The following is a 24950-nucleotide window of genomic DNA, read 5'->3' as shown; positions in this document are numbered from 1 at the left end:
CTTCTTTAAAGATATTTTCAAAGACTTCTCAAAATTTAGCAGCCTCAAGACAAGAAGTGATAACACCCCTTTAATCAGTCACCTGATTACTTTAGCCAGTCACAGGCCATAGCTACCATGTGTTCATGTATAGCATGTGCTCGCTGAGGTCTTTATGTACAGGATCTCACAACATTGGAAGTGATTACATACTGGAAATCAGTCATATGACTGGTGCAGCCAATCAGCGGTCTTACCACCCTATCAATACTGCTGCTAGAATGGTAAGTAATGATTCATTTCTTTATTTTGTAGCAATTGCTACAGTCTACCAAATTAAAACAATAGAAATAAAAACTGAAACCCCTTTAACAGGTAATATAAAAATGATAAAAATGGTACAGAAGCTAAACGGCCCAACATTTTTAATGAAACACTATTGGGAAAAATGCTTTTTAGCCACAAATAAGCGATTTACATAAAAATATTCACCAAAGGTGACCGTATATTATAGCTTTGACTCCAATATGTATAAAATAATATAATCTGTATAATTTGGAATTTTTTGCCATAACGCCTGACAACCAAGGATTGTGTGTTGACAAGACGCTGAACCTTGTTTTTCGGGGAAACAAATATTTACACAGAATATAATTGCCTCTGTCAGATTGCCTGTCGGAGAGTTCATGATTAATAAACAAATAGAAAAAATTGTTCAGCTTCATTTAACTCGGGAAGTCTGTCACGTTGTCTTTAGCTAATAGACTTTATATTTAGCCTGCAGAAGAAAAAATCTAATTCTTAGGGTTTTCCATTCTCGTAACAGTGAGGGCAGAGCTCTGATACACCTTCACTTTGTGCTTTTTGGGAGTTTGACCTCTTGGAACCCTTCTAATTTTTCCTGCACAGAATTCCAACTGCTCGGGTAATTGGGCTGTATTGTAGGTTTCCTCACAACCAGGTAGCAACGGGCCATTGTACATTGTGGGAGACAGCGATGAGTTCTTCCTTTTCAGTTAAGATGTGTAGGGGGCCGCAGGTCAGACCCTCACTGATCGTAGAGTGATAGCTTGTCCTAGCAATATTCTCAAAGGAGTTGGGAAAACATGCAGGAAAAACAGTGTATTATTTTTAGACCTTGGAAAACATTCTTAATAATGACATACATCAGTAACATGTTCAAGGGGATGTCAGTCTATGAACAAGGCACAAAATGGCATTAAAAAAATTATAATCCCACCCCCCCATTCCCATAACTCCTCCCCATTGGTCTCTACTTCCTGGTCGTTCTCAATACACAGGAAATGACTACTCGGCCAATCACTGGTCACAGAAGTGACCCACACCAGCCAGTGACTAGCTGCAGTGGTTTCATGTCACTATCCTTGGATGTCATTGCTGGAAGAGACTGGGTGGGGCGGCCATCCTGGGTAGAAGCCTTTGGACACGACGGGTGATGTATAGAGAGTTTCTTGAATTTTTTTAAGTAATTCCAAGCCTTTCTAAAAATATGTGATTTGAACAACCCGTTTAACTATTAATAGTAGAATATAACAATTTACAGACTGAAGCCCCCTGTTAGGTGCTGGCGGAACGCACCAAATAATAAAGATGGTATAAGGTGCGTTCGCAGCCCGGGGTCCACCATGCAGAGATGGAAAACTGCTGCTCAGGAATGGCAGAGACTATATGGTGTTGTACTAGACACCGGCGGGATAACCGCTGACCCAGTGTGTACAAAAGCGGGCTCTGTTACCTCACAGAGCCGCACTACCAGTAAACATAACTGCTTGTTCAAGCTCACAGAGCTCGGCAATGAGGAGCGCTCCACAAATGGTCACAGAACACAGCCCCAAGGACATGGGGTCAGAGTCCCTCTAGACCTGCAAAGCATGCAGCGCCACAACTGCGAGGCCAGCAGTAGATACACTACAGATATAGCGCGCAAGTGTGCGCAGCACCGCTCAGGCGGACACCAGTAATTGCCCTGGGTTGGGCTAAGATAGTGCACAACTTGCACACGGCACTGCACAGGAGGTTGCTGTTACTATGTGCAGTACGAAAGTGCCCTATACAGGTAGGCACAATCGGACGCTAGTGGGTGCGGATACTAGGAGCATGGCGTCGTAAGCATTGCCACCCGTTGGTGCTGACTCCAACTCTAATTCCCAAATACTAGCATAACCAGAGGGAGGGAGTTTTTATTGAGACAGTCACCAGTTTCATGCATCCATCATCATGCACACAACTACCAAAAAAAGTCAATACTAGCGCACGGCTTGCGGCTGTGCGATCCTTTTATAGGAGCAGCCTTCTGGGACCTTCCAGATGGTCCAATCCGAGCTGTAGCAGGACCTGAGCATGTGACCCCCGACCTCCAATGAGAGGACGACCCGCGAGCATGCTCAGTAGCGCGAAAGAAGGAATTAGTCCCAGGAGCTGCTTGCTGCTTACCAGTGCAGGAGGCTATAGCTGACCCTGAAACGGCAGCAGCAACTGAACCGACAACACTGGCCTGATTAAGACGCCGGGAACTACATCTTTGCTGAGGAGCCTCCTCTGCGGCCGGGACTGAATGGGAGACCGCAGAAGGCAAGGCTCGGGATTCCTCCTGTGCAGAGGCAGGAACCCGATGCTTAACACCCCCCATATACATTAGACTAAGATTGAATTGATGACCCTGTAAATGTCTCCATTTATATACACTGAAACTAAAGATGACTCTGCACTAGATTCTCTAATTCTATCATTATTGTCATAAGTCACTTGATGGCAAAGTCATGATAGTAAGATTATACATGGAAAAATTCCTGATGTTCCATCTAATATTCTATTTATCCCGTCTCCTCATTAGCATAGTGTAGACATATTGAAGCTTGAAGCTATTTCATCCACCATTCATGAGTCGGTTATAATCTTATCATCTATGTTCTATCATAAATGCAGTGTAAAGCTTTTCATGCACTTTGGGCGTAAATTGGAGAAAACGGATCATTTCATCCAGTTTGGCTGATGGTTGTGGGAAGACATAAAGAGACAATAATTCTTGAAAAGCAATATGTATCAGCTGAAGCTTGTGTCGGTAGTGTGGATCTTTTAGGCAGTGGTGCGTGAATTGCATCTCTGTAGTTGGCCAAGAATTTTCTGAAACCTGTACCCCCAAAAATGGTCTGTTGTTGCAGTTAAAGGGAACCTGAAAGCTGACACATGCTGCCCGATCCACAGGCAACTTGTATGAGACAGTGACTGTATGATACCACTCATTTATGTTTAACTATGAAATGCTGAGGCGTTTCAGAGATAAACAGTTTATTAGACACCCCAGGCAGAGACCTATCAATCCAGGGCAGGGGGAAACCACCAGGGACTCACTTGTCTGAATGGTCCCCAGCAGATAATTAACTATGTATTTCTCTGAAATATTTCAGAGTTAAATATATTTGGCTGGAATCGTGCAGCCTTTGTATGATACATGCTGCCCGTGGATCGGGAACCATGTATTAGCTGTTAGGTTCATTTTAATGTAAGTGTATTTTGGAATGTTCAATTGTATCAAGATCTAGCAAACAATTGATTGGCCATTTGTATAAAAGCAATAAGAAAGAAAACGCGGACGGCACCGCTGTTACCGTGTCTTGTCAGGAGAGTTGCGGTACATGGGAAACCAGCAGCTGCAACACTCAGGTGCTTGACCTGAAATCAGATGATCCTCAAGGTACATAAGAAAGAATGAAGGTCGCACTCATCGAGTGAAAAATTCATGGGTTTATTGGCATACAAATATATTCATGCCAAACCGGGGGAGTGACAAGGAGTGCAGAAAAGGCTGACAACGGCCGTTTCGCGCTACTCGAGGGCTTCAACGGGTCATGAATATATTTGTATGCCAATAAACCCATGAATTTTTCACTCGATGATTTGATTGGCCATGTTTAGTCAACTTTTGATCTAATATGTATAACGAGTATAATGGGGTACTACTGTGGGGAGGAGGACCCCCATACAGTGATTGGGCTGGAACCAGGGGGACCGCCATCAGGGTTGTTGAAGAAACCACATCAGGGGGATTACAAAGGGAGACATGCGACTGAAGTTGTCAGGGCAACAGGGGGCGGGGCGAGGGTAAAAGGAGCAGGGGACGCGCTGAGGTGGCAGTTGGCAGAGAGCCTGACAGGAGAGAGGAAGCCGTGCAGCAGAGAGAGGACTGTGGCAACTGACGGTGTGGAAAAGAGAGACAGGCAGGAGTCTGAAAAAGGGAAATTTGAGACTGAGCAAAGGTTGACGCGTAAGAGACTCTCCCCGGGAGTCCCTCCCTGCAAACATTCAGATAAAGTGACGGCCGCTGATTCCCTCCGTGGTGTGACAGGACCAGGATCTCAGGTGACCGCTGCGACGAGACAGAAATCCGGTACAGTGGTCAGGACACTGCCCCCCTGTCTTCTCCCACAGCTACGGCCCCGTCATCACCGACCTCAGGGGACGCCACCTCGCTATAGGCGGCCGCAGAGCCCCGTCCCGGTTACTGAGGGGACACTGAGCAGAGTTTGTTAACGTTTATGTTTTTGGAACTGCGTCATGACCTGGCTGGGGAACGAGCGCCTCTAAATGGACGCCTGGGAGATTTACCCCCCCGAACAGTCTCTTCAGGGCCCGTTGTGCCCCACCGACCCCATTTCTTCAGGGCCTGTTGCGCCACACCGTTCCAGTTTCTCCAGGGCCTGTTGTGCCCCACCGTTCCAGCTTCTTCAGGGCCCGTTGTGCCCCACCGACTCCATTTCTTCAGGGCCTGTTGCGCCCCATCATTCCAGTCTCTTCAGGGCCTGCTGCGCCCCATCGTTCTGGTTCCTTCAGGGCCTGCTGCGCCCCACCGTTCCGGTATCTTCAGGGCCGGACGAGCACGAGTCCTTCCGGGAAATCGTGGATTGCAAGACAGCTACATCTGCAACCCCTGAGTGGTCGTGAACTCGAGCGACGCCCAGAAGGCTAAGTGCACTATAGAAAAATAAGGACCCTTTCTGTTTGAATGTTGTTTTACGAGTCCCTGCGTGGACAAATAGGTGTTTCTTCTTTATTTGATTGAAGCAGTTTAGCCCTTGCGGCTTTAAACTTATAAAAGTTTATTTCACCCCACGTTCAGTCTCGTGTCTCGTCACTGCATCCTGTGAGCCTGCTCGAACCCTACACTTGGCGTAGTCGGCAGGATGCAGTCTCCGAGCACGGACAGTGGTAGCCCCGAACATGGGGGAGCTGTAAGCTCTGTAAATAATGAGGGTCCCCGTACCAGCATCTCATTGGGGGCCATGTTGAACAACCTGCCTAGATTCTCTGGCTCAAATACTATGCTATGGAGCTGGACAGAGCGGATGAGGGGGCTTTTTCGGATACACCCAATGACCCCTGACCTGGAAGCTGAAGTGGCACTCATGGCCCTAGACGGGGAGGTGCGGAGGTCAGTGATGTTGAAACCTCCGGGGCACCGCAACACTTTTGAAAAGGTGTTGCAGATAGTGGAACAGACCCACGGGGATCCCACTAATGTGGGAGAGTTAAGGACCCGACTGTTTAGCCGGATGCAGACAGAGGGGGAGACGATTACTCAGTATATGAATGTACTCCAAGAGTTGCATACGGCTATTGAAAGAAAAGACGGGGTAGGGGTAGGACCTGTTGACATTACCCTACGTGACCTACTGGTGACTGGACTACGAGATCCACTGATAAAGCAGGCATTACGGGAACGGATCAGAATGAATCCCCAAATAGACTTTTCAGAAGTGGGAAGTCAGGCACGAGTTCGGGAGCAAGAGCAGGGGATGGCGGTCCCCGTGGGGAAGGTCCGAGGTGTGGAGGCCTCCTCGAACACAGTTGAGGAACCTCAATGGGTGGAGGAGATGAAGCGAGAATTGAAAAATATTAAGAGTGAGTTGGCTGAAGTAAAGAGAAGAACCGAACCGGAGACTGGGCGACCCAGTGTTAATCCCGGTCCCTGGGGGTCACGCTCTCCGCGGGGTGGTCAATCTCTACCGGCCCGGTGTTATGAGTGTGGAGAACCAGGCCACTTTGCCCGAAAGTGTCCGCGGCGTGGGAGATACCCACCCCGGCGGCCATTAAACTAAAGGGCTCCGGGCTGGGGGGACGCCGCTCGGAGCCGAAAACCACAACTAGGGGTGGTGGAAGTCCCGAAGATTTGGTAGCAAAGTGTCCAGTAGTTTGGGCAGAAGTAGAGGGCCGGGCCGTCCGGTGTCTGGTGGACACAGGGTCACAAGTAACCACTATGCCCGCAGCGTACTTTCAACAAAACTTTCCGGAGGCAGCAAGGCCTCAGTGGGGGCCCATGATTAGACTAGTAGCCGCCAACCAACTGCCGGTTCCGGTTGCCGGGGTAGTGTGGGTGCAGGTGACGTTGTGCGGTAAACCCCTCGGCCGCAGAGGGATGGTGCTGACTCAAGGAGAAGCTGATCAACGACACCCCGTCACCCTAGGCATGAATATTTTAAAAGAGTTTGGTAACCTGTTGCTTAATGATCCCACACAAAGGACACTGAAGCAGTGGGGTTCTCGCACAGCTCAGGGACAGGTATTCCAGCAGCTGGTGCGAGGTGCGCGGGTGCATCGGGACTGCCAGGAGGGTGAGGCTCTGGGCAAGGTCATCGCGACAGCGGCACCCCTGCTTGTGCTGCCTCCTGGACAGACAGTGGTGGCCCTGCCAATTCGGGCCCCGATACCTTTGGAAGGCGTAGAGGTGCAGGTGGAGCCGTGTCACTCAGAGCACTTACCTCCTGGCATACTGGTGGCCCGTTCCCTCGCTACGGTGCGAAAAGGAACCGTCCTGGTCCGCTGCGTTAACCTTGAAGACCGAGATACCATTCTGAAAGCACGGACTGTACTGGCCAAACTAGTAAAGCCTTTAGAAGAAGTGCTGCCCGCCCCTGCGGTTCAATTACGAGTACACCCCGAGGATCCTTGGGAGGTAACAATACGAACCCTACAGGCCCACGAAGTCTCGACACAAGAGAAGGGCCGAAATATTTTGGAGCAGATGCGGGCCGAGCTTTCTGGACTAACTGCGGCCCAACTTTCACAAGTAAAAGCATTGCTGGGACAGTACCATGAAGTATTTGCTAGTCATGAGGACGACTTTGGGTGTACCACCGCCATCACTCATGAGATCCCCACAGCAGGAGCGGCCCCTATCCGAGAACGATATCGACAGATCCCGCCACAACTCTATCAGGAGGTGAAAACTTTGCTGGCTCAGATGCTACAAAAAGGGGTGATACGGGAAAGTCAAAGCCCTTGGGCGGCCCCCATCGTGTTGGTCCGGAAGAAAGATGGTACACTACGATTCTGTGTTGATTATCGTAAATTGAATGCTTGCACTATTAAAGACTCATACCCACTGCCCCGCATAGAAGAATCTCTGTCTGCATTGGGTAAAGCAACATATTTTTCGACCCTGGACTTGGCCAGTGGGTACTGGCAGGTGCCTATGTCAGAAGAGGACAGAGCTAAGACGGCGTTCATAGTGCCCATGGGACTGTTTGAGTTTAATCGAATGCCATTCGGGCTGGCCAACGCCCCCGGGACATTTCAGCGATTGATGGAGCGATGTCTAGGGGATCTCAATTTTGAGGCCACGTTGATCTACCTGGACGACATCATCGTCTATGCCGCCTCATTCGAGGACCACCTGAAGCGGTTGGGACAGGTACTCAGCCGGCTGCAAAAGTACGGGTTGAAGGTGAAGCCTCAGAAATGTCACCTATTTCGCTCTCAGATTGAGTATCTGGGTCATGTCGTTTCGGCAGAAGGTGTGAGGCCATCCCGGGAGAAGATTGCTGCTATCCAGGAATGGCCTACCCCCGAGACGGTGAAAGACGTGCGGGCTTTTCTGGGGTTAGCTGGATATTACCGTTGTTTCGTAAAGAATTTTGCATGTCGAGCTCGAGCCCTACATGACCTGCTGAAGGGGGCTCCCGCTGGGGCCAATGGGCGAAAAATCCAGTGGCAACACCCTCAGGAAGAGGCCTTCCGAGATCTCAAGGCTGCACTCTCGGATGCCCCAGTGTTGGCTTATGCGGATTTTTCTCAGCCGTTCATCCTGCACACTGACGGGAGTCTTCACGGGCTAGGAGCTGTGTTGTCACAAGTTCAGGATGGCCGGGAAAGGGTGATCGCATATGGAAGCCGTTCACTCCATGACTCCGAGCGTAACCCTGACAATTACAGCTCTTTTAAGCTCGAGCTCCTCGCAGTGGTGTGGGCTATGACGGAGAGATTCGCAGAGTACCTAGCGGGCTCCGAGGTGGTAGTGCGAACTGACAATAACCCACTGGCTCATTTGGAAAACGCCAAGTTGGGGGCTTTGGAGCAGCGATGGGTGGCCCGAATGGCGAAGTACAATTACAAGATTATTTACAAAAGAGGGGCCGAGAATGTTCATGCAGATGCTCTCTCTAGGATTCGACATACAACTCCTGGACAGAATCGAGACGAAGAATTAGAAGGAGAGGAAATACCGTTCGCTCTTACCGCTGCTGTGCTCACCAATGTTGATGCAAAAGTATCTTCCCCAGAGGCCCACAGGGGCATCCTGGAACAATCTCGTAATAAGTGGATACAACAGCAACAAGAAGATGAAGAAGTTGGACTTCTCCGGACATGGGTCGCCGCTGGTCAATTACCCACTGATACTCAACGACAAGCTTTGACCCAAGACCTGTCGCTGATGCTGCGACAATGGGAGAGACTGATTATCCGAAGGGGATTACTGTACCGTAAGATCACTTCGCAAACAACCTCAACGACTGTTTGGCAGGTGGTTACGCCCGGAGCTCAACTACACGAACTGGCTCGAGAGGCTCACGAAAAAGGGGCCCACTTTGGAGTCAAAAAGACTTTGCAATGGTTACAACAGAAAGTTTATCACCCACGCTTGTCGGCTGTTGTGGACGAAGTTTGTCGTACTTGCCGCTTATGTGAATTGGCCAAACCGCCTGCTCAGAGGGCCGCAACACAGACGATTGTGACTTCAGAACCCTTGGAGCTCTTGACGGTGGATTATCTGCACATTGGTCCCGCATTCCAGGGATACGAACACTGCCTCGTCATGGTGGATCATTTCACTAAATTCGCTGTGGTCACCCCTACTCGAGACCAGACCGCGGAGTCAGCCGCCTCCGCAATTTGCAGAAATTTTATACAAGTGTACGGCTGTCCTCAACGCATACATTCCGACCAGGGAGCATGTTTTTTGGGGAAAGTTATGGAGGAACTACATCATCTTTATGGGATTGATAAATCCCGGACCACACCATATCACCCGCAAGGGAATGGGGCTTGTGAGCGATTTAATCGGACATTGATTCAAATGCTACGCACTCTGGAGAGTGACAAGAAAGCTCGTTGGCCTGAATATGTTTCTGAATTAGTGTGGGTTTATAATAATCGGGTACATCGAGTAACGGGCTATACTCCTTATTTCCTGCTGTTCGGACGAGAGGGTAAAGGGATCACGGAGGTAGAGTTGGACCCCGAAGAGCCTCGGCCCTGGACCGGAGTGTCGTCTTGGGTCCGAAATCATCGCCACAGGTTGCAAACTCTTCACCGAATTGTACATACCAAACTTCAAGACTGGGAACACCCCGGGAAGAATACAACCTCCCCTCCCCATCTCTAAAGCGGGGACCGTGTGCTTGTACTAGATCAACGCCCCCAGAATAAACTGGAGTCACGTTGGGAAGAGAGTCCTTATCGGGTACTACGCCGTATCCATTCAGAAGGACCTGTGTACGAAATACAGCCCGAGCAGGATGAAACACTGCCTACTCGCATTGTGCATCGTAATATGTTACGCCTGTGTATTTCTTCCGACCCGAAGCAACTGGAACCCGTCCCCAAGACATCCGAACCGGAGTCCATATGCTGGGACTCAGACGACGAGGATTTCCCTCCAGTTCCCAAGGGCCCTCCACCCAATAATGAGCCAGTTGACACAATTAACCCACCGGCATCTTGCAGCTCACCGACGTCCACCACCCCAGAAGATTCCACCCCAGTCGAACTTAGACGCTCCGAGCGGTCAACAGCCGGCAAACCCCCCGAACGGTATGAACAAGACCAGTTCGTATGGCAACAAATATTGACACCTTTACAGACCAATCTCAATAGACTAACACCCTCGCCCGAGGACTGGCGAGCTTACAGGGTGGGGGAATGTGGGGAGGAGGACCCCCATACAGTGATTGGGCTGGAACCAGGGGGACCGCCATCAGGGTTGTTGAAGAAACCACATCAGGGGGATTACAAAGGGAGACATGCGACTGAAGTTGTCAGGGCAACAGGGGGCGGGGCGAGGGTAAAAGGAGCAGGGGACGCGCTGAGGTGGCAGTTGGCAGAGAGCCTGACAGGAGAGAGGAAGCCGTGCAGCAGAGAGAGGACTGTGGCAACTGACGGTGTGGAAAAGAGAGACAGGCAGGAGTCTGAAAAAGGGAAATTTGAGACTGAGCAAAGGTTGACGCGTAAGAGACTCTCCCCGGGAGTCCCTCCCCGCAAACATTCAGATAAAGTGACGGCCGCTGATTCCCTCCGTGGTGTGACAGGACCAGGATCTCAGGTGACCGCTGCGACGAGACAGAAATCCGGTACAGTGGTCAGGACACTGCCCCCCTGTCTTCTCCCACAGCTACGGCCCCGTCATCACCGACCTCAGGGGACGCCACCTCGCTATAGGCGGCCGCAGAGCCCCGTCCCGGTTACTGAGGGGACACTGAGCAGAGTTTGTTAACGTTTATGTTTTTGGAACTGCGTCATGACCTGGCTGGGGAACGAGCGCCTCTAAATGGACGCCTGGGAGATTTACCCCCCCAAGCAGTCTCTTCAGGGCCCGTTGTGCCCCACCGACCCCATTTCTTCAGGGCCTGTTGCGCCACACCGTTCCAGTTTCTCCAGGGCCTGTTGTGCCCCACCGTTCCAGCTTCTTCAGGGCCCGTTGTGCCCCACCGACTCCATTTCTTCAGGGCCTGTTGCGCCCCATCATTCCAGTCTCTTCAGGGCCTGCTGCGCCCCATCGTTCTGGTTCCTTCAGGGCCTGCTGCGCCCCACCGTTCCGGTATCTTCAGGGCCGGATGAGCACGAGTCCTTCCGGGAAATCGTGGATTGCAAGACAGCTACATCTGCAACCCCTGAGTGGTCGTGAACTCGAGCGACGCCCAGAAGGCTAAGTGCACTATAGAAAAATAAGGACCCTTTCTGTTTGAATGTTGTTTTACGAGTCCCTGCGTGGACAAATAGGTGTTTCTTCTTTATTTGATTGAAGCAGTTTAGCCCTTGCGGCTTTAAACTTATAAAAGTTTATTTCACCCCACGTTCAGTCTCGTGTCTCGTCACTGCATCCTGTGAGCCTGCTCGAACCCTACACTACAGCCTCTTGAGCCCCTTAATCCTTCTGCGATCAGTTAAAGCTCTTTGTGGTCGTTTATTTCTACTGCTTCTGTGACTGCAAGGGAAATGTAGAATTACACAGTGCCCATCAGTCACTCTAAGTCTGCTAGAGGAGTGGCCTTTTTAGCCTCCTCTACTCTGAAACATAGAGATTAGTTGTCCACGTGGGACAACCCTTTTAAGAGTGAGAATATCTGACATATCCGCCTACTGATATGCAACTAATTTTAAGCTCGAAATATGACTTTTAATGCTTGATTTATCTATAAATGATGATAAAAACTAAATAACACTTTCAGCTTGCATATCACTCTCCCAAACCTTCAGTTTTGTTATCTGATTATACTTTAGCACTTTCTTTTCTAATGGGTTGGGCATATCTAAACATCTCTTCTTCACTTTTCCTTCAAGTTGGTAAAGGAGATTGAAACCTTTCCTGCCATACTTGGTTATCATTAAGTAGCGAAAAAGTGGAAGGAATATTTTCTCCTCTCTTTGACCTCTTCTCTGGAGAGATTTATTCTATACAGCAATGAAAAAAATAATTTTACTGTTTTTTATTCAAACAGCCATTTCCGTTGTCATTGTCAAGTTTAAGTCAAGTGAACATTATACCATTTGTCATTGACCTGGCATCGAAGTTATTATGTATTGTGTATCTAATCTAATATATAAAGCTCAAGTGTGTGTATGTATGTATGTATGTATGTGTGTGTGTATGTGTGTGTATATGTGTGTATGTCCGGGATTGGCATCCGCACCGTCGCAGCTACAGCCACAAAATTTGGCACAGTCACACGTCTGGACCCCGAGAGCGTCCTAGGCTATGTTGTGAGGTGAAATTTTAACCCCACGCGTTCCAATTCACCAAGCAATTTTGCCCCTATCTACATAATGGGGAAAAGTGTGTGTATCAAGCCCCGCCCCTCATTATGATGGCATAATGGTTGCCATGGTGATGCTGATGTCATCATAAGTTGCAAGCCCCGCCGCTCATTATGATGTCATAATGGTTGACTATGGGATGGAGGATGTGTGATGGGTATATGTGCACTGGACTATGGGATGGAGGATGTGTATGACGGGTATATGGGAACGGGACTATGGGATGGAGGATGTGTGATGGGTATATGTGCACTGGACTATGGGATGGAGGATGTGTATGACGGGTATATGGGAACGGGACTATGGGATGGAGGATGTGTGATGGGTATATGGGCATGGGACTATGGGATGGAGGATATGTATGATGGGTATATGGGCATGGGATTATGAAATGAAGGATGTGTGATGGATATATGGGCGCTCGACTATGGGATGGCGAATATGTATGATGGGTATATGGGCACTCGACTATGGGATGGCAAATATGTATGATGGGTATATGGGCATGGGACTATGGGATGGAGGATGTGTGATGGGTATATTGGCATGGGACTATGGGATGGAGGATGTGTGATGGGTATATGGGCAATCGACTATGGGATGGAGGATATGTATGATGGGTTTATGGGCACCGGCCTATGGGATCGTGGATATGTATGATGGGTATATGGGCACGGGCCTATGGGATGGAGGATATGTATGATGGTTATATGGGCACGGGACTATGGGATGGAGGATAATTATAATTTGCTATAACTAACCACAGTTAGTTACTATGCTCAGGCAGCGCCGGGCTCTTCAGCTAGTATGATATATAAAAATGGGAAAACCTGGGAAAGTATCAGTATGAATATAAAACTCATTTCACGAGGGAATAAAAGCGAAATGCATTAATGAGGTTATTGTAAAATCTCTTTAACAGGAATATCAGACGACATTTTTCGTTATTGGAAAAATGTGACATGTCCAGTGCAAATAATTTGGAGCAAAAGCAGAGTTTAGTTTAAAAGTATTTGATCACTGAGTACAGCTTTATTCATGAGCCTTGGCAGACACATAGCGCATGCATTAATCTAATGTGTCTCCGTTGTAAAAAAAAAAAAAAAAATTTCAGAGAAAAAGTGGACAAATTCGTCATAGTTACCAGGAACTCAAGAGTTTTCTAAACTGCACGGGAGCCATTTTCATAGACCAAAGTTTGTATGTTTTGACAATGTAAACATATGCATGGATAGTAATAGTCGTACAATTGTGCATTTGAGGCTACGGTTGGAAGTACAGTACATCAAACAAAATTATGAAGTATATCACTATATGGCTATATATTGGCTATCATTATAAGTAAAACATTCTTATGCCATATGTACATCGTATTATTGGCTGCAAGATACTGACATAAAGAAGGCTTTAAACCTGTCTAACCATTGCCTTATTATGTTTCAGCTGAATACACACCTGGATTAACATAAGAAGAACTCGTCGTTCTAACCATCACACACTCCGGTTTCTACTACTTTATCTAGCAGACATCTGGTGTGATCCTTCTCCTTCAACGTCTCAAAAAGGCTTATTTAAGTATTGGAGTACTCTAAAATGTATCTGTGAACACCTGGAGCCCCCATCTAGAGGTTCCTCCGAATTAACGGATTTTAGAGCAGTGTTTCAAACTTTCATACAAAAGAGCCCAAAGGAAACACTAGAAATATATTGTGTTAACCCCCAAGGAGCACACTTAGTTTATGAACTTCTCAACGGTTTACAGCCAAAACCTATAATGACCAATTTAAACCAAGGACACTGATGTAAAATAAGTTGTGTCGGAGTCCAGCAGGAGGTACTAAAACTCTTATTCCACCAAAGAATAATGACAAGAGATTTATCCAAACATCTGTAATGCATCTCACTGAAAGAGTCCAAAGTAAAAGAAAACATTGCAAAAACAAAAAGTAAAAGTTGCCATCTTCACATCATTCTAAATGAATGGGAATGTAAACAAGGCATTGGCTGAATTCTTCATTTTATACTCTAATCAGTGCCTGGCTGTACCTCTTGGCCCAAAAAATTATTTCCATAGCATTTACTCATAAACAAGATTTCTTCAGTCAAAGACCTGGGAAAATAATCTCTGCGAACGAACATCATTTTTCTTGATCATGGTCCTGTTTAATGAGAATAACTCGGTAGAGTCCATCCCTCTCTGTCTAAACTGTACCCACCAGACATCTACAAACAATATTTCCAAATCGATCATCATAGGAGTCATTTTTGGAATATTCATCACATTTGGTGTACTTGGAAATATTTTGGTCATTCTTTCGGTGGCATGTCATCGGCATCTACAGTCTGTAACCCACTACTTCATTGTCAACCTTGCTGTTGCAGACCTTCTCTTAATGTCCATGGTGCTTCCTTTCTCTGCTACTTTTGAAATCCAAGGATATTGGCTCTTTGGCCGCATCTTCTGTAATATATGGGCAGCTGTTGACGTTCTTTGTTGCACAGCTTCCATAATGAGCCTATGTGTAATATCTATAGACCGCTACATCGGTGTTAGTTACCCACTGAGATACCCCAGTATAATGACTGAAAAACGAGGTCTTCTTGCTCTCCTTTGTATATGGGTCTTGTCTCTTGTAATCTCAGTTGGACCATTGTTTGGCTGGAAAGAACCAGCACCAGAAGATGAAACAATCTGTAAAATTACAGAAGAGCCAGGCTATGTTCTCTTCTCAGCTTTTGGATCGTTCTACCTTCCACTCACCATCATCCTCATCATGTATTTTAGGGTCTATATTGTGGCCAAAAGGGAGGGAAAAGTCCTAAATCGTGGAATGAAATGTGACAAATCAGACTCTGAAGAGGTAACCTTGAGAATTCATCGAAAAAATACTCCGGATAGTATAAATTCCAATTCCAGTGCGAAGCAAAAGACTCACTTCTCAGTGCGACTCCTCAAGTTTTCAAGGGAAAAGAAAGCAGCAAAGACTTTGGGAATTGTAGTAGGATGTTTTGTCCTCTGCTGGCTGCCATTTTTTATGGCAATGCCTATAGGTAAGAACGCAAATAAAAAATGTATTTGTAGAGTGTTTTTAAGGATCTCCTAATATTAATGTATAGAACTTGTTTATATACTTTTATTTCCAAAGGTTCCCCAATCTTCAGATATTGATGTGGTATGAGCAGTTGTAGTTCCAAACTTGGGCTCAACTGTCTTTCAGCAGTTATCCTCAAAGCTGTGAGAGAAGGAGGATGTCAGGTTCACTTCAATAGCTAAGCCAGCCACCTTCATGGATTATGCATCAGCTGCGACAGAGAAGGAGGCAAGCCTAACCATAGAAAGTAGTTAGTGCTGCAGCTGCTTTCACGCCACCGAATGGCATGCCAACAGAGGGAATCTTCTATGTCGAGCACAGGGTTGGAAGTAGAACAGCCACAATAGCGACCAGAGTGGATAACTGATTAACGGGGCACCTTTGGAAGCAAAAATAAATTAGTAGATTTTAAATAAAACATTTAGAAATAATTTTTTAAGACAAGACTACCAAGTTAAGGATAAACATACAGATATCATATTTTCACTGTTGATCATCCTGCAGCATGCTGTAGAGAAACATTGCCCTTCTGTGTGTCTTTAATTAGGTGCACCAGCGTTTTTTCTTATTAATTGTGACTTATATAAAGAAATGCTCTATAAAACTCTATCCTATGGGCAAGATGTTGGTTCTCTCAACACAGTCAAGCAGCTCGGCCCTGATAGTACCAATCTAGTATACAGATTTGTGCACAGCAACACAGTGAAGCAACCCCTTTGTCATAATTAATTATCAGGTGTAACCAGGTTTCAATTATAAAGTCTGTGTGTAATGGAGTGTTACAGCAGCACACGCTTTTAACTAATATTTTCATTTTTTTAAATTAACATAAGACCTTAGCAGCTGCTAAGCTGATGATGATGTACATAAATGATATTTCTGGCGCACATGCCCAAGCAGCTATGTGCAGTGGGGTGCTTCCTGTTAATATAGGGGTAGTTCAAAGTTAAGTAAAATGGGCTTAGGATGACCAAAAATATATAATGTTGTGAAAAGAAATTACTTTGCAGCTGACAATGTGAGGAATTTTCACATTTACAAATTGAGGTCCATTTAACCCCTTAATGACAGCCAATACGTCTTTTTACTGACCTGAGATATATGAGAATATCATCCCCATACAGGTGATAATCCAGCAGCTGTCGGCTGTACACTATAGCTGACAACTTGCTGCATTAGCCACGGTCAGTGTTGGCTCCGTCCATATCTGTTTAACCCCTTAGATGCTGCTGTGAATAGTGACTAAATCATATAAATGGTTAACAGAGTGTGGGGGCTTCCTCTTCATCCCCATCAGCACCCTGAGATCATGATTGTGTGGTTCTAATGTTTGCCATGACAATTCACAGCCAAATAGCGGCCTTAGAGTCTGCCGGCTACAGCGGCCTCTTCAGAAGTCAGCGACATTTAAGTGGTAAAAATATATTTTTTCATTTCTGCCATGCCACTTTGCATTCATTCCTTAATTTCACCAGAAGGGTTAATAAAATACCTGACAGCAGTTTTCAATATGTCAGGGGGTGCTGTTTTTAAAATGGTATCACTTTTGGAGGTTTTCCGATATCTAGGACCCCAAAAGTCACTTCAAAGCCGAATAGGTCCTTCAAAAAATAAAGTTTTGTAAGTTTCCTTGAAAAAATTAAAAATCACTGCTATATTTTTAAATCTCCTAAAAGGCTAACAAAATAAAATAACATTTTACAAATGGTGCTGATGTAAAGCCAACATGAGGGAAATGTGATTTATGAATGTTTTTCTGTGATATGACTATCTGTATTAAAGGGATAATCATTCAAAGTTTGAAAATTGCAAACATTTTTTACATTTTTGTCAAATTTCTGATATTTTTTATAAATAAACACAAAACATATAGAAATAAATTTACCATTAACATAAAGTACAACATGTCACGAAAAAACATTCTCAAAATCATTGGGATCTGTTGAAGCATTCCAGAGTTATTACCACATTAAGGGACACTGGTCAGATTTAAAAAATTTGGCCCCGTCACTAATTAAACATAGGGGGTTCTGGCCTAGAGGACCCTTATTTGGTTAAAGCTTACCTGTTTGAGAATAAGCTGTTGGGTGTGTATATCATGAGTAATAACACCATTTCTGGCCATTGCATAACCTCTATCCTGCATTTTTCCATCAATTCACCTTCTATAGGGTCTATTTACTTTTTATTTGCCTCTGAGCTAGCAGATGGAGACTGATTGCTATGTCTCCATGCACAGAGACATGAAGGATTACCATTCTCCTGTCTCCATGTAGGTCAGAAGTAGCTTTTTTAGAGAACCATTGATTCCATTGCACTGTACATGAGAAGGGGTTACATACAAAATACAAATATATATTACAGTGAATAAACTGTGACAGACTGGTACAGAAGGGAAGGGGTCCTGATCTCGCAGGCTTACAGTCTACAGGATAATGGGGAAGGAGACAGTAGGTTGGTGGATTGTGGTAGCTCCAGTGGTGAGGTGGCAGTGGGGTCATTGCAGGCTGTAAACCTTCTTGAACTGATGCATTTTCAAGTTCTGTCTGAAAGTTCCGAATGTGGTAGATAATCGGACATTTTGGGACACAGAATTCCAGAGGATGAGGAATACTCAGGAAAAGTTTTAGAGGTGATTGGGTGAGGAATGTTTAAATATAGAGAGGAGAAGGAGGTCATGGGAGGATCAGACATTATGTGTTGCAAGATATTGGGCGATTAGTTCGGAGATATATGGGGGGACAGATTATTGACAGCTTTGTAGCTCAGTGTTAGTAGTTTGAACTTAGGGAATTGGGAAATAATGAAGAGATTTGTAGAGGGGAGAAGCAGATAAGTAGTAAGGAGCAAGGTGAATTAGTCTGGTGTTAGGATGTTGCAGTAGTTGAGGCGGGAAATGATGAGAGCATGCACTAACATTCTATTAGTTTTAGGTTGGAGGAAAGGACAGATTCTGGAATTTTTTTTGAGTTGGAGGTGGCAGAAGTTGGTGAGAGGTTGAATGTGTGGATTCCAAAGACATACTGATAGAGAATTTAGATTGTGAGCCCCATCAGGGGCAGCGATGATAATGCGTTCCAACTTTAAAGTGCTGCGGAATATGTTAGCGCTATATAAAAATAAAGATTATTATTATTATTATTATTATTATTATTATTAAAGAATGGGGCAGAGTCAAGGATTAATACGAGGCAGCGAACTTCCCGTATGGTCGAGAACATGATTAAATTTATTGTGATAGATACAACAGGTGGGGGAGTTAAGTTAAAAAGAGAAAAAATTATGAGTTCAGTTTTTTCCACATTGAGCTTTAGGAAGCAGGATGAGAAGAAAGAAGATATGGCCGATAGACACTCTGGGATTCTGGACAGTAGAGAGGTGACATCTGGGCTAGAGAGGTAGGTCTGCGTATAGATGGTACTGAAAGCCATGGGGCTTTTTGAGTTTCCCCAGGTCAAAGGTGTAGATTGAGAAGAGTAGGGGTCCCAGGAAAAAGCCTTGTGGAACACCAACAGAGAGCGCGTAGGATGATGCGGTAGTATAGGGAAACTCTAAATCTGCTTTTAGAAATGTATGAGTAGATCCAGAAGAGGGCAGGGTCTTTGATGCCAAGGGAAGAGAGGATCTGCAGCAGGAGGAAGTGGACGACTGTGTCAAAGGCAGAAGACTGGTCTAGAACGAGGAGTATAGAGAATTATCTGTTAGCTTTGGCGGTAAGTAAGTCATTATTAATTTTGGCTACGGCAGTTTAAGTGAAGTGGTGGGGATGGAAATCGGATTGTAGGTTTTCAAGGAGCGAGATAGATGAGAAGGGGGGAGTTCAGCATGGGCATGCTCTTTGAGGAATTTGGAGGTGAACGAGAGCAGCGACAACGCAAGTAGGACATACAACAGAACTGAGCAGTGTAGTTGTGAATCCAGGGACTCTTTTATGGCTAAGGTTTTTAAACTTTAACACATAAAAGATTTCCAAAATTAACTCCTTTACTTAGTTCAGTACATTGGTAAGTTTTCAAATACAAATGTGAATAATATGTAACGGACAAACGCATGAAAAAGTTGTTTCTTGCCAACATTCCTCTAGTTACAGTGGGGAAAAAAAGTATTTAGTCAGTCAGCAATAGTGCAAGTTCCACCACTTAAAAAGATGAGAGGCGTCTGTAATTTACATCATAGGTAGACCTCAACTATGGGAGACAAACTGAGAAAAAAAAAATCTAGAAAATCACATTGTCTGGTTTTTTTTCATTTTATTTGCATATTATGGTGGAAAATAAGTATTTGGTCAGAAACAAGCAATCAAGATTTCTGGCTCTCACAGACCTGTAACTTCTTCTTTAAGAGTCTCCTCTTTCCTCCACTCATTACCTGTAGTAATGGCACCTGTTTAAACTTGTTATCAGTATAAAAAGACACCTGTGCACACCCTCAAACAGTCTGACTCCAAACTCCACTATGGAACCAAAGAGCTGTCAAAGGACACCAGAAACAAAATTGTAGCCCTGCACCAGGCTGGGAAGACTGAATCTGCAATAGCCAACCAGCTTGGAGTGAAGAAATCAACTGTGGGAGCAATAATTAGAAAATGGAAGACATACAAGACCACTGATAATCTCCCTCGATCTGGTGCTCCACGCAAAATCCCACCCCGTGGGGTCAGAATGATCACAAGAACGGTGAGCAAAAATCCCAGAACCACGCGGGGGGACCTAGTGAATGAACTGCAGAGAGCTGGGACCAATGTAACAAGGCCTACCATAAGTAACACACTACGCCACCATGGACTCATCCTGCAGTGCCAGACGTGTCCCACTGCTTAAGCCTGTACTTGTCCGGGCCCGTCTGAAGTTTGCTAGAGAGCATTTGGATGATCCAGAGGAGTTTTGGGAGAATGTCCTATGGTCTGATGAAACCAAACTGGAACTGTTTGGTAGAAACACAACTTGTCGTGTTTGGAGGAAAAAGAATACTGAGTTGCATCCATCAAACACCATACCTACTGTAAAGCATGGTGGTGGAAACATCATGCTTTGGGGCTGTTTCTCTGCAAAGGGGCCAGGACGACTGATCCGGGTACATGAAAGATTGAATGGGGCCATATATCGTGAGATTTTGAGTGCAAACCTCCTTCCATCAGCAAGGGCATTGAAGATGAAACGTGGCTGGGTCTTTCAACATGACAATGATCCAAAGCACACTGCCAGGGCAACGAAGGAGTGGCTTCGTAAGAAGCATTTCAAGGTCCTGGAGTGGCCTAGCCGGTCTCCAGATCTCAACCCTATAGAAAACCTTTGGAGGGAGTTGAAAGTCCGTGTTGCCAAGCGAAAAGCCAAAAACATCACTGCTCTAGAGGAGATCTGCATGGAGGAATGGGCCAACATACCAACAACAGTGTGTGGCAACCTTGTGAAGACTTACAGAAAACGTTTGACCTCTGTCATTGCCAACAAAGGATATATCACAAAGTATTGAGATGAAATTTTGTTTCTGACCAAATACTTATTTTCCACCATAATATGCAAATAAAATGAAAAAAAAAACAGACAATGTGATTTTCTGGATTTTTTTTTCTCAGTTTGTCTCCCATAGTTGAGGTCTACCTATGATGTAAATTACAGACGCCTCTCATCTTTTTAAGTGGTGGAACTTGCACTATTGCTGACTGACTAAATACTTTTTTTCCCCACTGTATATGTGTCCTATAGGGAACCCATGGAAAAGAGTCTTATTTTTTTAGGCACTATATGGCCCACCATAAGCAGGAGAGATATCATTTAAAAGGCACTGCACAGGAAGCTAGCCAAATAACAGTTCTGCCAGTCTAATTCCCTCCAAGTTCCAATTTCTATACATTGATTGAACTTGTTTTTATAACTAATTCTGCTTTTATTAGCATTCCTGTCCTTATTTATATATGGCATTTTGTAAAGAATGATTGCACCCTTGTTGTTAATTATTTCTCTGATAGTCCACAAAAAAATTGTTTTAATTAGTCAAAGTTTTCATTAACAGTGAAGAATTTGCCAGCTCTGCTTCTGTGCTACTGTTGAAAGGCCCACGAGGCTGTGAAACATTTTCACATGCTGTATGAGTTCTGGGGCACACCTCTCCTAACTGAATTTTATTACTTTCATTCATTGTATTGCATTTGTTTTACTCCTGATTGACTTTACTTGATTTTACCTGTTGGGGGATGGAATTGGAAAAAAAGTGATGAAGCAACACAATCTGTTAAGGTTCTCTGGGAATTGTAGTTTTGCAACAATTTGTGATTTAAAGAGGACTTGTCAATAGCTCAGAAGTTGCAATTTTTTGCTCTTCATTCCTGCTGATATCCCTTTCAGTATTCTGTTTTTTTGTTGTTTTTTTAACCCCTTTACGAACTGGGATGTATAGGTATGTCTAAGATCACCTTCCTCTGCACATGACAGCTGATCTGATCATCTGTCATGTGTCTCTAACAGCAGCAGGTGGGTAGTTAACAAGTTAAATGCTGCTGTCAATATCTTACAGTGGCATTTAACTCATATGAGCCTGAACCGCATCATAAGACACACCCATCAGCTCCGTCACGTGATTGCATCATTTTAAATCTACTTTGAGGCCAGCGTCCATAGGAGATCATGATTTATGCTACACATAGCAGGGCACAGATTATCTGATGATTGCAGCTGCAAGTCTGCTAAGGGAACTATGGAAGTAAGTAAAAAAAAGTTTTAAAAAATAAAAACAATTCAAAAATATATAAATGTTCAAATCACCTCCTTTTGCCCCATTCAAAATAAAAGAATAAAAAATACACTTTTGGTATTGCTACTTTCAGAAACGTCCAATCTATCAAAATATAAAGTAAATTAATCCGATTGGTAAACGATGTAAAGAGAAAAAAGATTGAAATGCCAGAATTATGTTTTTTGTCGTCACCACAGCATTGAAATAAAATGCAGTATCCAAGCAATCTATCAGGATCCTGTCAGCGCCGGCGGACTGCCGCGGCTGAGGCTAGTTTCACACTTGCTTTTTTTTGCAGCGCGTTTTTCCCGCAAAAAAACGCATTGAAAAAACGCATACAAAAGCATACAACTGCTGCGTTTTTTTCAAGCATTTTTATGAGCATGCATGAAAAAAACGCAGCGTTTTTATGCGTTTGTATGCGTTTTTAGTGCGTTTTTACCGCGTTTGCGTTTTTTTCCAACATTAGGTGGCCCCTCACACTAACCCAAACCATGACTTTACTAACCCTAACCCTGACCCTAACCCTAACCCTGACCCTAACCCTAACCCTTACCCTAACCCTTAACCAAATCATACTTAACCCTAACCCAAACCCTAAACCCTAACTAACCCTAACCCTGACCCTAACCCTAACCCTGACCCTAACCCTTAACAAAACCATACTTAACCCTAACCCTGACCCTAACCCTAACCCTGACCCTAACCCTAACCCTGACCCTAACCCTAACCCTGACCCTAACCCTTAACAAAACCATACTTAACCCTAACCCTGACCCTAACCCTAACCCTAACCCTGACCCTAACCCTGACCCTAACCCTTAACCAAACCATACTTAACCCTAATCCTGACCCTAACCCTGACCCTAACCCTTAACAAAACCATCCCTAACCCTAACCCTGACCCTAACCCTTAACCAAACCATACTTAACCCTAATCCTGACCCTAACCCTGACCCTAACCCTTAACAAAACCATCCCTAACCCTGACCCTAACCCTAACCCTGACCCTAACCCTTAACCAAACCATACTTAACCCTAATCCTGACCCTAAACCTGACCCTAACCCTTAACAAAACCATACTTAACCCTAACCCTGACCCTAACCCTAACCCTAACCCTGACCCTAACCCTTAACCAAACCATACTTAACCCTAATCCTGACCCTAACCCTGACCCTAACCCTTAACAAAACCATACTTAACCCTAACCCTGACCCAAACCCCAACCCTAACCCTGACCCTAACCCTAACCCTAAACCCCCTTAACTAACCCTAACTCTAACCCAAACCCCTAAATTCCATGGTTAAAAAAAAAAAACGCATATGCAAAAAAAGCATACATGAGCATGCCAGTGCGCACATATGCGCATCCATAGGCTATAATGGCCATTTTTAGCGCAAAACGTGCGCATATGTGCGCATGCGCTTTTTTGCAGGGCCAAAAAATGCAACATGCTGCGTCTGGAAAATACAAACGCACACCCCAAAAAAACGCAGCGCATGAAAATCGCATACATGCGCTTACAAGCGCGCAGGTATGCGCACCCATGTTAAATATAGGGGAAAAAACGCATGCGCACATATGCGTTTTTTTCCAGCGCTAAAAAACGCAAATGTGAAACCAGCCTGAGCAGGGTCACTCACCCAGACTACGGGAGGGCCCGGGGTCCGAAACTGCAGGGAAAGTTCTGAGAACAGGACCTGCGACACTAAAGGTAGTAAAGAGTACAAGGACCTATGATCATGTGACCACAGGGGGCGTGGCTTAGCGTCCTGCTGCAGTTGATGACTGTAGGATTCTATTACAGGAATCCTGGAGTAAAGATTAGGGGAACTTAGGTCAGACAAGCGGGGGGTCATACACAGAGAGGGCAGCGTGGTACCAGAGTAGCAAGCAGAGAATAGTCAGAACGCAAGCAATGAGTCATACACAGAGATAGCAACGCAGTACAAAAGGAACAGGCAGAACTCGTAACAGGGACAGAACCGGGTCAAAACCAAATAAGCATAAAGTATCACAGTCACAAAGCACACCAGGGTCACACACACTCGGCCAAGGATCTGAGTATAAGCGACGAGGAATGAGTCCACAATGAGGCTATTAAAAGCCTCCCAGAATCTCAGAGTGAGGCCGTCCAGCATAGATCACAGGATAAATGTGATGCCAAACGTTATGTAAAATGTTTACAATAAAAGCTTCAACTCAATCCATAAAAAAAACCACACTCAGGTCCGACATCTGTCAATGGAAATATAGGGGGCTTCCACGTTACTGGTAGCACAAAGACTCTGTAAAAGCAAAATTGCTCCTCACCTCCTAAAAGAAATTTAGAAAATTCTACGCTCCCAAATCCAAATGCCTGCCGCCCTTCTGAGCCTCACAGTGTACCTAAACCTCATTTAGCATCCACATGTTTTTTTAATTTCTGTAGTGATGAGAGCCCACCTAATTTATGGGTGCGTGTGTCAAGAAGCATGACTAGGGCATAACGTACTGATCACTACAGCGTATTGGTCACTACAACGTACTGAGTAAACCAAAGATTAAAGGCCCTCCTATAAACTTTGTAAACAAAACCTATACAGAAACTAGGAGTATAAATCCATATGAGGGTACAATAAACTTTTTTTGAATACATAACACAATAAGCAAACAGATAAAAAGGAGATTCTAAAACAGAAATATATCTCACCAGGGTAATTACTGTACAAAAGATCTAAATATCATAGATTTGGAGGACTCAATAATAGGTTTATAAAAAAGTTAATCGAATATGTCCTCTTTATGGAGCAAAGAAATAGACACTACTGTATGTTA

The 24950-nt window shown here is 45.1% G+C and overlaps 1 protein-coding gene across 1 annotated transcript in view; it reads left to right on the top strand.

Moving 5' to 3' along the window:
• Positions 1-24950, top strand: part of ADRA1A (adrenoceptor alpha 1A) — a 318230-nt gene that overhangs the window by 203277 nt on the left and 90003 nt on the right. Inside the window, exon 2 of the mRNA XM_073569022.1 lies at positions 13750-15357. Within this exon, the coding sequence (XP_073425123.1) occupies positions 14460-15357 (898 nt within the window). The 5' untranslated portion in view covers positions 13750-14459. The remainder of the gene's footprint in view (positions 1-13749; positions 15358-24950) is intronic.

Source organism: Dendrobates tinctorius, unplaced genomic scaffold, assembly GCF_039654945.1.
Source record: "Dendrobates tinctorius isolate UK_male_01 unplaced genomic scaffold, ASM3965494v1 ptg000022l, whole genome shotgun sequence".
Taxonomy (NCBI): Eukaryota; Metazoa; Chordata; class Amphibia; order Anura; family Dendrobatidae; genus Dendrobates; species Dendrobates tinctorius.
This window is presented reverse-complemented; position numbering and strand designations above follow the sequence as displayed.